Source organism: Echinops telfairi, unplaced genomic scaffold (genome assembly GCF_000313985.2).
Source record: "Echinops telfairi isolate 266 unplaced genomic scaffold, ASM31398v2 ScPeMD7_7469;HRSCAF=8507_0, whole genome shotgun sequence".
NCBI lineage: Eukaryota > Metazoa > Chordata > Mammalia > Afrosoricida > Tenrecidae > Echinops > Echinops telfairi.
The window spans coordinates 36,377,748-36,393,704 of NW_022111372.1; the positions used below are offsets into that span (position 1 = coordinate 36,377,748).

Genomic DNA, 15,957 nt, shown 5'->3' on the forward strand with positions numbered 1-15,957 from the left:
TATATTTCCAACCCTCCCCCCCAAAAAAATACCAGACTCACTGCCATCAAGTTAAAGCTGACTCGTAGCAACCCTGTAGGACAGGGTAAAACTGCCTCAATGGCTTTCCAAGACTGTAAGTAACTCTTGATGAGAGTAGAAAGCCTCATCTTTTTCCCAAGGAGCGGCTGGTGGTTTCAAACTGCTGGCCTGGTGATTAGCAGCCCAGCCTTAGAAACCCACGGCAGTCCCATCCTGTCCTCCAGGGCCGCGAGGAGTCAGCATCAACTCGATGGTGTGGGTTTGGTTTGGTTTAGGTCTCTGACAGGTTAGCACTGTAACAGCAGCTTCAAGTTGAGAGCAAACACGGTCGCCCGCTTGGTCTGACTGACGGTACAGAACATTCCGCCCAACTAGTGCAGAATGTGCGTTCTTGTCAAGGAGATATGGAACAAAGACCATATGGTGGCTCATTTCACAGGTGCAGTCAATTGAAAAGGAACGGAATCAAGACAACCACCAGCAGACAGTGGCTCGTCGAACAGACTCCGTGACTGTAAAAGGAATGGAGGCAGACAAAGCATATGCTGGGACCACAATGGCATGGAAACTAGACATCATTCGCAAGGTCAACAACAGATCTAGGGAAAACCCAGCTGTTTGAGGGATTCACCCACAAATCACCCATGGCCCCAAGAAGAAATTCCAAGGGGAAATTAGAAAAAGACCTGTGGGCAAGGTGCAGGTAAACAGGACTGCAGAAGAGATTCACGGCTTTCTGAGCTCATGCCTAGACCAAGGTGTCGCAGTGGGGAGCCTTTTCTTATCCTTCGTGTTGCTTGCTGTTGGGGAAGCCAGCTCCTGCATGCAGCATCCCTGCATCTTACCATCAGCACCTCTGAGAAGTCCGTGGTTCTGTGGTTTTGTGCTGTCGAGATGACTGCAGTCGGAGAAGGGATTCGAACTGTCAGATTGCTTTCCTAGGCTCTTTAAGTAAGTTAATAGCAGGTCTCCCAGTTGGTTTGGTTTGTGTGTTCGGCCAGGCACTACATCTATTGCACCCCCAGCACTACTTAGAAATCAGGAAGGAGCTTCTACTATTGTTCACATGCCCAGTAACCTGTGCTTTACTACACTTTGCGTGTAACAAGGACCCCTTGCCCTTACGTTTCCAAAATCCTTCTCCTCGCTTCCCAGTGAGCCTGCACTTGAGACCCCTTCAAAGGCTTCTCCTGGGAGGGCACTGGTGATCAGGTGGTAACATTCCCACCTCCCATGCAGGAGACCTGGTTCAATTCCCAGTCCCAGTCAAAGCACCTCGTGGGCAGCCATCCCTGTCTCTCAGGGGAAACCTGCTGGTCGATGTGCTGGCCAGCAGGTTTTCGTGGCGCTTCCAGATTAAGATACTTTATGGCAGAGCGTTTGAGCTTTTTTTTTTTTTAAGTGGTATTTTAAAGCAATACTATTCTTCATATAAATGCTAATTTTCTATAAAAATGACATGACCGTCCAGGTATAGGACTTATTTAAATAATATGTCACAGGGCTTTATTCCAATTTTCAAAACATTCATAAAGAGATTTTGCAGATGTTTGAGCTACTGATGGGAAAATGGGCGGAGCCCGGATGGCATAGCAAGCGACATGCTGGGTTGCTAAGAGGAAGCTCCAAATCCACCAGCCGCACTGCGAGGGGGAGAAAGGCCAGGCTTTCTCCGCCCGGAAGGATTTACCATTTGGGAAAGTCAAAGGAACAAAGCGTCTGTCCTATGAGTTGGAATGACGAGTTATAGAAAAACGGGTCACAGGGACATCTACGAACTGTAGACACAAGAATGGATTTTGAGGAAGCCCTAATCTAAGAACCATTGATTCTTATGACGTGACCCTACTCAGTAGGGTTCTCAAAAGATCACTGAAGCTATGGGTGCTATAGCAAAATGTGGTGAAAAAAATCAGATGGTGTCTAGCTATCAGAAAGAACAGTGTCTGAGGTCTGAAGGCTTGTCTTAAAATAGCCATCTAAGTGAGGTGCCTGCGAAGCTCACACAGAAGCAGCCCAGCAGCCTGTGTGATCCAAGCATTGTAAACAATGAAACTCACGACTGGACGAGGGAGCAGTATTAGAGCTTAAAGTCTGAGCACTTGATTTGCAGGCTATAGATGACAGTGAGGCCCCAAACCTATTGGAGCATCGCCACATAGATTAAGCCTCTGGAGAATCCCTCTGACCATTGATCAGGGATGTGACTGGCATTGCTAGCAGAAAGAGTGCATTACAGAGTGGACTAAAGCGGATGTAGTCAGGTTAGAATTTAATACCTTAGGATTTTTCTCCTATCTTAAATTCATTCTAGTTTTATTATTTTGTTTTCTTTCGAAAAAGAAAAGGAAATGGGTCATGCTGTGTATAAGGTTGCAGGAGTCAGAGCCAACTGAACAGCACCTAACAACAACAGAAAAAATGGACAAAGGACTGAAACAGACTCTTCACAGAAGTAGTGTGATGATCATATCCAAGTGTGGTCATGTCCCACGACAGAAATACTCAGTAACGCAACACCATTAGTCATCAGGAACACAGAAATTAAAATATACAAGGTAGCCATCCTATCTAACCAAACCCACTGTCATTGAGTTGATTCCAACCCCTAGCAACTTTCTTTTTTTTTTAATATATATTATTATTTTTTTTATTAATCAATTTATTGGGGCTCATACAATTCATCACAATACATAGATCAATTGTGTAAAGCACATCTATACATTTGTTGCCCTCATCATTCCCAAAATTCTCTTGCCTCTAAGACTTTAAATCTTTACAGAAGCAAAGAGCCTCATCTTTCTCTGGAAGAGCCACTAGTGGATTTGAACTGATGACCTTGTCAAAAGCCCAAGGCCACAGCACCATATACATCAACCAAAGTGACAAAGAAAAGTGCCGGCTGACAATATAGAGCAAAGAAGCAGGGACTCTCCTGCACTGCTGGTGAGTTTGTATCAGTTCAACCAGTTTTTAAAAACATGGCCCATAGCTAAGCTTATGTGTAGCTTTATGAGCCAGCAATTCCACTTCCAACAGCAATGCTGACCAAGAAACACATACACCTACTCCTGATTTATTGACAATCTACTTCCCTGACATTTCATGTTTATGACTATAGTAAAATAGATATATACCATCCAACTATTGTATGCATTAATGGCAGACATAAGGTAGTAACAAACACCAAAAGTCATGCTGGCTGTGATGGTTGAGTTCAGCTTGGCTGGGCCTTGATTCTCAGGGACTGGCAGTTATGTAATGATGTAGTCCGATGTGATCTGATGTGGTCATCCTCCTTTTGCAATATCCTCAGGGATATTTTTGCATTACAACGTAGTCTTTGGAACCTAATCATGTGAAGTAAGGAGTGGGTTTCCCAGAATGTTTCGTGGCACTATTACAAATAGCTAAAAACTAGCAAGCTACCTGTTACAGAATGTGTCCCCCAAAGTTATGATGACGCCTTACCTGCTGCACCTTTAAGACAATCCTGACGGAGAAGAGCATTTTGTTCTGTTAGTGAGGGCATACGAGTCTGCCCTGAATCCAAGCACTTCTGAGAGACATTAGAGCAGTGATTCTCAACCTTCCTAATGCCGTGGCCCTTCAATACAGTCCCCATGTTGTGGTGACCCCCTCAACCATAAAATTATTTTTGTTGCTACTTCATAACTGTTATTTTGCTACTGTTATGAATCATGTCAATATCTGATACGCAGGATGAATTGTTACAAATTGAACATAAGCATAGCAATTAATCACAAAAACAATATGTACTTATATATTGTAGAATATTTATTTCTAATGCTTTGTAAATGAACTTTTGTCTTGAAGCATGGTGTAACATGGGTAACAGTCTTTACGCCTGGTACTCGTAGGTGGGCGTATCTGTATTAGGTGAACCCACCTGGAGAAGGATAGAGGAGCAGTGGTTCCTAAGACCATCGGAAATATGTGTTTTCCAATGGTCTCAGGCGACCCCTGTGAAAGGGTCGTTCGACCCCCAAAGGGGTCGTGACCCACAGGTTGAGAACCACTGCAGTAGAGTCTCAGCAGGGTCTCAGGTGAGACCCTGAACATGAGAAAATAACCTAATGTGTCGCTTGATAGTTTATGTTTCTTTTGTTCATTACAGCAGCAGTAGAAGATCAAGACATTACCCAACACTTATCAAGAAAAGAATGGACAGCTTGGGGTATTTTCACACAAGGGAACAACAAGGAACAATCCAGAACTATATGCAACAACATGGACAAACCTTGCAAACACAACAAGCAAAAGAAGCCCAGGGCAGCCTGGAGTGCCCCACGGGAGAGGCAACCACTGCAAGGGAGCACAGGCGGGCTTCCCAGGCCCTGGCTGGGGAGCCGTTTATAACGGCGCATTTACAGGCATTCGTTCAGTGTGTGGAAATCCGTGTGTGCAGGTGTATATGATACTTTAGTCAAAGGGAAAAAAAGACTCTTAGAATGAAGCATTATGAGCACCAGTTTTTAATCAGTAAGAGAACTGAAATAAAATCTAGGGCATCACCCCCCAAATAAGAGCTGGAGTAAGGAGACTAGGAGGTACGAATAACGAGATGTGGTATGTTATGCCAAATCCTGGATTCCCATAAAGCAAAGCCTCGCCGAGAGAGCCGCTCTTGGTCTTTCCCTATCCAGAGGAAGGGTGGGAATCCACAGGCCTAAGGAAGCAGTTAGTCCAATGGACTAATGGACCACAGGAACATCAGTCTCCAAGATCCAGCTACCACTACCCACTGGTCTGAGAGGGATCAATCACGTTAGGTGGTCCTGGACAGAGTCTGAGGGCCGGGTGGGGGTGGGGAGGGTACGGGATATAGAACAAAACTCAAAATCATAAAAAAGACCAGGCTTATTGGTCAGATAGACTGGTGGGACCCCCAAGACTATGGCCATTAGTCACCTTCAGGTCTGCAACTGAACTCATCTCCACAGCTCAATTTTCTCCCCACAAGAGACAGGTCAGTAAGAGGTGCATTAACACCACAGAGGTAAGCACACGCTAATCAGCCATTTGAGATTAAAAGGGCAGCATTTGCCCAAGGACAAAAGCTCAAACGGGTCAGGAAAGAAAGGAGACTGGAAACAGAGACACCGAAAGGGAGTATACTAAGTGATGTTCATTGTGGGGATTGCAGTCGGTAAGATGACGCAAACCAGGTAAGCCTGAGGGGACGGCAGAAGATTCGATGAAATGCCGTGTGCATGAAATGCTGAATCTGCTCTGCAAATCGTGACCCCGTTCACAACACGGGCAGGGAGAGAGAGCAACAGATGAGAGGGACTCGTCAAGGAGCTAACTTCCACACGAGGAGACCCAACACCAGTTAATATCTTACAGAGCGAACCCATCTTCTCAACTAGGCAGTCATGGAGGGAAGAAGGGGGTGACAGATGCAGCGTGAAGAGATCATAAAAATCAAATACTGTACCGGCCCTTGGCAGTCAAGGAATGTTCAAGAGGCACTGCCACAACGCGGGCATGTGACAAAGGACTGGTCTACCAGGCAAGGTCCAGGCAAAATCAGGATACACAGTTCACTGAGCTTGTCCAAGGGGCTGTGATGCCTTGAACAGGTAAGAGCTGGTGGTACATTCACAGCAGCAGCCAGAGTAGCTGCTTATATATCACCAAACACCTCACGCGATCTGGTGCCTTAGCTTAGATGTCCCAAAGGTTTCATTGCACATCCCGGTTAGCTGGCTTAAGAACGTGTCTAGACTTCCTATTCTACATCCTGACTCATTAGGAATTTCCTGGGGTCTTTAAAAGCTTGCAAGCAGATAACCCAAGGCACAGTTCATCTCTATTTTTACCTGGACAAAAGGAGAGCCAGGCAGAGGACTAGGAAATGTGTGGCCGATCGCCTCCACAGCTCCTGTGCCGTGAGATCAGAGCTGGTGGTGTGCAGCTCCCATTACTGAACATTCTGATCACAGAGTCTACAGGAGAATTCTGATCAAAAAGTGGGAAGTGCAGAACTGATTTTATAATTCTTATGGAATACAAACATTCCATAACCACGGAGGCAGATGAAACCCCAAAACTATTTCCCTGACATAATCTTCAAACCCCAGCACAAAGACGTCCCCCACAAGTCTTCTTAAAACCTAATTCCAACCAACAAAACAAAACAAAAAAACCCATTGCCATCGAGTCAATTACAATACACATCGACTCCACAGGACGGGGTAGGGCTGCCCCGGTGGGTTTCTGAGATGAAATTTTTAAAAAGGTCATCTTTACAATGTCAGACATACCACCACGTCGCAGACGTTTCAGTAGTTCTGTCACGTTATTGGGCTGTGCGGCCTTCACAATACATTCTAGGGCATGTCTCCCTCCTGTGCTCCTTGTTCATTTGCTGAGTCTCCCTGTCATGTCCCTTTGACTCATCGATCCAGTTATTGTCTCTGTAGGTTTAGAGACAGTAACTCTTTACGAGAGTCGAAAGCCTCGTTTTTCTCCCTTGGAGCGGCTGGTGGTTTTGACACGAGGGCTCCTAAAACCGAAAGGCAGTTTAACTTAAGCAAAGTCCTTTTCAGACCTCTCTCTAGGATCGAGCTGACAGTAGCAACAGGGTCCTTGGGGGCGGTGGGTCTGTCAGGGAAAGGGACAATTTGGAAAAGGAGAGGGAGAATGGTTGCTCAAAGAATGTAATCAATCATCACGGAACCTTGCACGTGGTAAATATTGAACTGGTACCGGTTCGTAGTGTATCCTCCTCAGAGACACCAAGTCAACGCCGACTCCTGGCAATCCTGTAGGAAAGAGTAGAACTGACCCTGTGGGCTTCCAAGACAGTAACTCTAGGAGAACAGAAAGCCTCATCTTTCTCCTGTGGAGCAGCTGGTGCATTAGAACTGCTGACCTTGAGGTTAACAGCCCAAAGTGTAACCACTATGCACCAGGACTCCTTCAAGATCTTTTTTTCAATTAAATGCAGGTAAAAAAGGACAAGTCAAGGGTCACAGACTTCTGTAAAAGGCCAATCATATCATTGTGTGCTCACCTCCATGACACAATCACTGAAGACAAAGCGGGTGCATAAGCAAATGTGGTGAAGAAAGCTGATGGTGCCTGGCTATCAAAAGATATAGCATCTGGGGTCTTAAAGGCTTGAAGGTAAACAAGCAACCATCTAGCTCAGAAGCAATAAAACCCACATGGAAGAAGTACACCAGCCTGTGCAATCACGAGGTGTCGAAGGGATTAGTTAACAGGCATTATCAGAACAAAAAATCTTATCACAGTGAATGAGGCGGGAAGTGTGGAGCGGAGACCTAAAGCCCATTTGTAGGCCACTGGACATCCCCTTACAGAAGGGTCTAGGGGAGGAGACGAGCCAGTCAGGGTGCGATGTAGCAACAATGAAACATACAACTTTCCTCTAGTTCCTAAATGCTTCCTCCTCCCCCACTATCATGATCCCAATTCTACCTTACAAATCTGGCTAGACCAGAGGATGTACACTGGTACAGATATGAACTGGAAACACAGGGAATCCAGGGTGGATGATCCCTTCGGGACCAGTGGTGAGAGTGGTGATATTTGGAGGGTGGAGGGAGGATAGGTTGGAAAGAGGAAACCCATTACAAGGATCTACATGTGACCTCCTCCCTTGGGGATGGACAACAGAAAAGTGGGTCAAGGGAGATGTTGGACAGGGCAAGATATGACAAAATAATAATTTATAAATTATCAAGGGTTCATGAGGGAGGGCTAAACGGGGAGGGAGGGGGGAAATGAGGAGCTGATGCCAGGGGCTTAGGTGGAGAGCAAATGTTTTGAGAATGATGAGGGCAATGAATGTAGAAATGTACTTTGCACAATTGATGTGTGTATGGATTGTGATTAAGAGTTGTATGAGCCCTTAATAAAACGACTTAAAAAAAAAAAGACCAGACAGAAAGCTTTGCAGCCAGGTGACCAGTGACGATGGCAGGAGATCAGTAAGGCTACACATGACAAATGGGGATGGCTGTGCTCTAAAACTTTACTGAGAGACACTGAAATCTCATCTTCCTATGAATTTTATACATGATAGAGTATTACTCTTCTTTGTCCCTGTCCCCCCACCCTCCCACCCCTCCCGACACTTTAAAATGCAGGCACCACTCCTAGCCTGAGGCTGTGTCTGCCAACCCACCCGCACCCCTACCCCCGACAGGGAGCCCAGGTGAGACCAGACCTAGAGCTCTACCTGAGAAATACCCAAGAATCCCAAAATGGGCGCCTCCGAAGGGCTTTGGCCTGAGCCCATCTCCTGCCCACGGCCTAACCAGTGTCAGGTAGTTCCAATTCTCCCTTGTGGGGTGGGCTGAAGCATTTCCACAAATAGCATCGTATGCAGATACATTCAAAGCAAAATAAAAACAAGGCACTTATGAACAAAGTGAAGCACCCTAGCTTTAATAGACAAACTGCTTTTGTTCCTGCGCATCCAGGAAACCTGCAGCTGTCACTGCTGCTGCTCCAAGGTACCCAGGGGTCGAGGGAAGTCCGTCAAAGCCCATCCGAGCATGTCAGCTGACGCGTCCACGCGCCCAGTCATGGGGGAAAGGTTTCACTGTGTGCAAACAGTATGCTCATCAGATGGCTCTGCTCAAAACAGTTCACACCGGCCCTGCACACTGCTGCTAAAGGGTTCCCGCAAGCTGCCCAAAGCTCCCCTTTACTGCCCAGTAATCAGAGTTCAGTGGGCAGCCCCTACTGCTTTGCAGAGCGTGCACACAGTTAAATCAAAATAGTCACTACGCATGAAGTTGCTGTGATCACCTTTTAGAGTGATGTTTCCAGAGCTGCCTCTCGAGCAAGCTCTGGAAGGTGGAAATGCTCTCCACCTGCACGTCTGAAACAGCGGCCGCTAGTGCTGCGCTGGCTACTGAGCACCTGAGACAGAGCCGGGACGATCAGGAGCTGAGCTGTTCATCTTACTTCAACGTCACTGTCACACGAAGCTAGTGAGCCAGCAGTGACCACCGTGCTGGGCAGCGGAGTCTAACGTTCAGGGTGAGAGACGGTGACCTCCTTAAAATAGGAGTCACGCTGCCGTGAACACCTCCCTTCAAGGTACAGCATGCCCTCGGCGTGGGGGTGGTAGAAGAAGGGGCAGCTGCTCCGAGCACGGCCACAGGTTCCCTCCAACATGAAGGACCAGATACAATGCTGCAGGCCATTTCCCACTGGCAGCAGCTCGAGCTGCACAGACAGCAGCGCATGCTGCCCTCCAACACGAGGGCAGCACGGGGTCTGGACAGGAGGCCCACGCTCCGTGGCAGCCTTCAGGGCCAAGGGTGTGCCCAGCCTCCACAGCTGGTCCCAGGCAGGACCTCACTGCCTCTAGGCACGGCGTCAAGCAAGACATCCACCCTGTTCTTCAAGGAGACAGACGCCAGGGCAGGAGGGGCAGGCAGAAGGGCTCACTGCTTCCACGTGGAGAGGTCACTGCAGGAGGCGGGATTAGCAGCCCAAAGGCACTTCGTCTGACTTCCGCTTCTTGGTGTGCCCGTTGGGGCCCGGCTGTGGGCTCTCCCATCGCTGCCTCTTCCTCAGCTGCTGCTGCAGCCGCTCCTCCTTCCTCTGCAGGTAGCTCGTCATGTTGTCGAAGGTGGCCTTGTACAGACTGCTGAAGCTGTCCCCCGCACCAGCCGAGCCTGGGCAGAGACGGGTACAGGTAGGTGGGAAGGGGCCAGATGCAGCTCGTAAGCCCGCTCCCTCGCTCCGTGGGGCGCCATGGCCAGAGGGCTGACTGTCTACAGGGCTAAGGGCGAGGGTGCTTCCTAAACCAAACGGGACAAACCACACAGTTGCCATGGGTCGAGCCCTGCTTACTGCGCCTCCCGTGCATCAGAGTAGAGCTGCGACCCACAGGTTGTCAAGTGGGTGAATTTGGGGGACTGGATTGCCAGGTCTTTCTTCCAAGACACCCGCCAAGCTTCCAGCCAGTCCACAACGAAGTGTGCTCAGGGTTTACACCACCACGGACTCCCTGTGCTTCCCACACGCCAAACAGCAGCGTCACCTGCCTTCCTGAGTAGACAACGGGCCTTGCTGCTGAGAGGCCGCTATGCCGACACCCTCACCTTCTAACATGGCCCAGTTCCCGCGAAGATCGCCGCAGACTTTCTTCAGCGTGTGGTCTTCAGGGACAGGCTGAAGAAGACAGAAGGGAAACTGTTTAGAAAAGGGCATGGCGGGACCCACAGGCACGGCCCAGCACCAGGGATGGGACGGGTGCAGCCCCTACCCTGACTGTGATGCCGGGGGACCGTGCTGTCACATGAAATACCGGAAAGGTGTGAGGAGCCCAGACCCAGTCCAGTACGCATGTGAGGCTCTACGGGGACTTCCACGAGCGTTATGGGACTCACCGCAGCAACACCCTATGACAAGGAGTACCCCCAGTTTACAGTCGGACAGACCCACACAAAGGTCGGGGCTCACCCTCATGGAAGCGGCTGTCTCTCCACCCCGACTCTTCTCTCCATACCAGGGGCTTCCCAGCTCGGCTAAGACCCCTGTTCAGGGTCCCAGGTACTTGACTCCACAAAGCGACTGACCCTGGGGACCGAAAACTAAGCCACATGAAGAGGAGCCTCAAAGCTGACGAGATGTGTGTGACGGGCAGCTGTGTGAAAGTTCACAGGCGAAAGCCATTTTCCAACTTGGGAGAGCGTCTACTACCAGACTTCATCAGTCAGTCACTAGGCTAGAAGCCCCACTGCCCCTGCGCATGTGTATACACACACACACACACCACACACTGGGGCTGAGAATTGATAGAGGGGAAGTCAGCATCGCGTTCCGACCCCACCCCACGTTTAATGGGACCACACAGTCCAGAGGGTGTGTCTCACCTCCCACTGTCCCCGAACCGGCCGGCAGAGCACCAGCGGAGCGTCCCGGCTGTCCTGCAGGACCCACAGCCCCTGCGTCTCCTCAAAGGCGACATCCCACACTCGGTGCTGGAAGGTCAGCTTCTGCTTGTACACCAGCTGACGCTGGGGGGCGTCCAGCTGGAAGATGTAGATCACGGGGAAGCTGGGCATGGAGAGAAACGGTGTTGTCTGGCACCACACCACCACAAGCAGTGTGGGCACTGGATGGCACAACGCACCAAGCTTGCCTGCCCCAGAGGAATGGCTCTCCAGGTGGGGTCCCTACCCAGCAGCCTCGGCACTCAGAGAACCTGGGGGAAATTTGCGGTTTCAGAACTGCCCAGAGCCGCTAATCGGAACCCCCAGGAGCTTCAACAAGTCCCCAGGTGATTTCTCCATCAGCGGAGCGTGAGAGCAAGTCAGCAGCTCTCTCTGACACGATTTTAGGCTTGGGGGCCGCGTGGACGCTGCTGTCATAGCTACTGAAGCACAACGGGGCTCCAGAAGGGGTGGCGGAGCGTTAGAAGAGCCATTGATGCCATGCACCACATAAACAAAACACAGAGAACCACACGTCAGACCACCTGATGCAGAAAAGCCACCTGACCAAACTAGCACCCACTCCTGACAAAAACATTCCGCGAAACTGGAAGAGAAGGGAAATTCCTCCACTCAAGAGAGGCCAGGACCCAAAAGCAACAGCCAACAGCTGGCTCAATGAAGAGAGACCAACAGCATTCCCCTGGCAGCGGGTCAACAAACAGGGATGGCCTGTATCTGACTCTCCTTCAATGCTGTGCTGGGAACCTTGGCCAGAGCTACCGGCCAACGCAAAGAAACAAAGGCATCCAAGTGGACAGCGGAGAAAGACGCAAAAGTCTAATTTGCTGATGCTGTGGTCCTAAACCGAAAAACACCAAAGACTTGACAAGGAAATAAAGGAAAGCCTTCGCAATGAAAAGGAAGCCAAGAAAACAAAGCACTGACAACAGCCACACAAAAGATGAACTACTCAGGAGTAAACCCACCTGAGAAACTAAACACCTGAACAAGGAAACTTAACACTGCCACAAGAACTCAGAGGCGCACCTAAGTGGGAAACACCATCTTCATGGATGTGAAGACGACACTGTGAGATTGCTGGTGATTCCCAAACCAAACCCCCTGCCAGCTGGTCAAGGACAACTCACAGCACAGCCACTCTCTGCAGGGCAGGGGCCACGGGCACTGACAGCTTAGTTGAAATAAAAACAGAGAATGAGAGTGCCGGAAAGGGTGCTCATCAGAAGCTCATCACTGTGTACGGGACTGTAAACACACTGCACAGCCACCGTGGAAAGGGGTGTGAAGCGTCCACAAAGACGCAGGCAGAGAAACACTCCTCCATGGCCCAGGAGCCGTCTACACAGCGTGTACTCTAAGGAAGTAGGAACAGAGCATGCGCAGACATGCACACTGTGTCCACCACAGCACTGCCCACAACAGCGAGCAGAGGGAACACTGACAGGCCCGTCGGCGGGAGAGTGGCTAAAGAAACCTTGCCATAAACACAACGGAGCAGAATCACTACGAACGAAAACACTTACTGACATGGATGGGTTTGGAGAACAATATGCTGAGTGAAGTCAGCAATCACAAAGCAACAAATGTTGTATGAGATGTTGTTGGAAAAGTAAATGTTTTGATACTACAAGAAATCCTTTGGTAGTCGCCAGGGGTGGGAGGACAAGGGAGAACAGGAGAAGCGATGGCCTGCTTTTTTGTCAGCAGCACAAACGGTGGCACGTGGGCACGTGGGCTTCTCCAGGTGGCAGACACAGCCATCAAACGGCCTGCCTCTGTTATGGAGATGCTCAATATCCGCAGCTAAAATCAGGCCGAGGGCTGACGGTGGGACAGACCACCGAGTGTTCACATGCAAGTCCAGGTCGAAGCTGAAGAAAATTAAAACAAGTCTACAAGAGTCCACATACCCACCTGACTTCTGAAAACCCCTCAAGAACACATTTGCCGCTGCGCTTCCTGCTGCTGACAGAGACCCGATGAGCTGTGGGAGGACTTCAAGAACATTAAATCATACAGAAAGGACATGGCAATTTTACAAAAACAGGAAAGAAAAGATCTAGGTGGTTATCAGAAGCGATATCTGAATAACAAAGAAAAATTACAAAGGGCAGCTTGAGGAGACAAAGCCAACGATCATAAAAAAATATGCAAAGACCTGGAGTTAGAAAACCAAAAAGGTAGGACACATTCGGCATGTCTGAAAGGGAAAGAACACAAGAAAAAAAGTCAAGCCTCCAGTTGAAATACTGTAAGATTCTGTGGGAAAACATTGACTGATGCAGGAGACGTCAAAAGGAGATGGAAAAACTGCACAGAGGCACTGTACCACAAAAAGCGCGTCTCGGCACGCTACCATGTCAGGAGGCAGCATGTCGCCAAGAACCAACGGCGCTGAAGGAAGGAGTTCAAGCTGCATGGAAAGCACTGGCCAAAAACAAGCTCCACGAACTGATGGGCTGCCCCGTGACACGTTTCAACCAGCCGCCGCCGCACTGGGAGCACGTCCTTGTCTACTCCAGGAGAGACATCTTGGAAGGCAGCTACTTGGCCAAATGACTGGAAAAGGTCCCTATTTGTACCCAACGGAATGCTCAAGTCATAGAACAATATCGTTGATATCACGTGCAAGTAAACGTTTGCTTGAGATAACGCTGACAGTTGCAGCAGTACACTGACGAGGAGCTGTCAGAGTTTCAGGTTGGATTCAAAAGAGGGATATCATCGATGATGCCCGATGGATCTTGGCTGAAAGTAGAAAGTACTAGGAAGGTATTTATTTGTGTTTTAGTGACCAGGTCAAGGCACTGATTGTGTGGACCATGACACACTCCGGACAGCCTTGAGAAGAATGGGAATTCCAAACCACAACACATCCGGAACCTGTACATGGATCAAGAGGCAGTTGTGAAAACAGAACCAGGTAACAGTGAATGTAATCATGACGAGCACAGAAAGAAGAAAACGCTCTAAAATCGACAGTGGTGATGACTCTCCAACTCTTCTCAATGGGACTGAACTATGGAATTATGTGTGAACCGTATGCCAAAAGAACTGTTAAAGGCAGTCTGGCAGTGGCCACCGACACTCTAGAAACTTTAACTAGCAAGTGAGAGAGCACCTTCGAAGAAACAAACCACATCCCACACACACAACAGGATCAGCAAAAGCCAAACCCACTGTACCAACAACGGCTCAATTCCCCTGCTTGAGGATGATGAGACCTGGAAGATCAATGCAGCAACTCCCAGCCCCGTTCCCCAGCCCATCCCCTGGCGGCCGCACCCACATCCACCACCACCATCATTACCACTAACACCACTTCCACGATCATCACCTCCACGTGGAACTGAAGCCACACAGGGCTGCCAGGCACATACCTGTCACACAGCAGGGCCACGCAGCTGTCCTGGCGGCAGTATGTGATCCGGGACACAGCAAACCTCTGCGAGGAAGGGGAGACTCAGCTGTCATCACCACCGGGAGCTGCCCGGCCAGTGCCCAGCTTGCGAGCACGCCCACAGGCTGCTGCGCCGGGAAAGGGAGCAGAAGGAGCTGGACACCATCCTGACACCTGCACCTCGCTTCACACACGGTTCCGCTCGCAGGGCCCAGGGCAGAAGATTCCCAAGGCTCTGGCCCTCCCCGGAGAGCCTGTGCACGTCTCCGAAAGCAAACTGGTCGGATGCAAGGAGAGGGGGAGACAGGGTTCTTCATCCCCAATCCCCAGGGACGAGAACCCAAAGTGCCGCCCTGCTTCCTGGCGGATGAGAGGTGACGCTACGAAGAAAACACACACCTCAGAGCCATAACAAGTTGAGGGAAACGGGCGAGGGTCACCCAGCCCCTCGGCAGGTGGTGAGGGAGGCAAGCCAGCCATCGCCCTCGCCTCGGCGCCCTTGCGCTGCAGCAATGACACCAGCGCCTCCTCAGGGAGCTGTGTGGGTGAAGTCAGGGCAGTCAGCAGCCGGAAGTAGCACAGGCTGTCGACCTGCCAAGTCCTTGGTCCCTGACCTGGCCAGGCCTGACCCACTGACTTCCCAGTGCCTGTGGGGACCGAGGAGCTGGGGGCATCCCACAGGGGATGAAGCAGACCTGTCCACCCCTTGCTGCCATTCTCTTAAAACTCACACCACCGCATGGACGCCAAGGTGCCACTGACCCCTCGGGACTACAGGGGTCCATGCAAAAGTTCTCAGCTGGAGGACACATGGCCCACCGAGCAGCACCACACAGCAACTACGCAAGCCCTCACGACAGCAGGTCTGAGCAGAAACAGAAGCCAAATCCAGCCCAGGCCCTCCTCGGACAGACAGCAGAGCAGGAAGCTGGCAGACCCCACCACGAGCACCAAGCACCCTGGGCTTTCCAGGGCAACCAAACTGGCAGGCATACCTTTCCAAATAAAAACCACCCGGCCACCAGAGGCTTGGGCCATGTCATGGCAGGGACACAGCAGGGCTGAGCAGGGATTCAGAGAGACTGCCCGCAGGAGGCACATGGAGAAACCAAGAGCCTCTAGTGTTTAAAAAGGAGGTCAGAACATCAACAAAAGGCCGGTCAGCGTGTGGGTCAGGGCAGGCTCCAGACAGGGGCAGGCTCCTCCCAAGGCTGCAGCTTCCCTATGCAGACGGACCGTCCTGCAAATGCAGACGGAGTTTGCGCAAGACCCTATGCCTCCTAAGGCAGTCCCAGCCAACCTCGCTGGAGTCTACTCTGAAGACAAGGACGCACGGGAGGCTGGAAGTATTAGAGTACCATTCACCTCAACACTATCTTCCTGGCTGTGGCCCTGGGGTCACCACCACGAGGCTCAGGGCCTCCAAGAATGAGCCCAAGGCCACTGACACACTCAGGGAGCGCAGTGCCCTCTGCTGGCACGTGGTGGCGCCCTCAGCTCACAACAGTGAGGACAGTGCACACCCAGGGCCCCCAGAGGCAGCACTGTCAGAGCAGCTGGGGG

General features: G+C 50.4%; 1 protein-coding gene across 3 annotated transcripts in view; it reads right to left on the reverse strand.

Moving 5' to 3' along the window:
* Positions 1–8,435: 8,435 nt before the first annotated feature.
* The window catches only part of WDR4 (WD repeat domain 4), a 23,627-nt gene continuing 16,105 nt past the window's right edge, over positions 8,436–15,957 (reverse strand). For all 3 annotated transcript variants that reach the window (XM_004697309.2, XM_045284878.1, XM_045284877.1), the window contains exons 8-11: positions 14,375–14,439; positions 10,911–11,094; positions 10,137–10,206; positions 8,436–9,707 (exon numbers count right to left, since the gene is read on the reverse strand). In XM_004697309.2, coding sequence (XP_004697366.1) covers positions 9,514–9,707; positions 10,137–10,206; positions 10,911–11,094; positions 14,375–14,439 — 513 coding nt within the window. In that variant the 3' untranslated portion in view covers positions 8,436–9,513. The remainder of the gene's footprint in view (positions 9,708–10,136; positions 10,207–10,910; positions 11,095–14,374; positions 14,440–15,957) is intronic.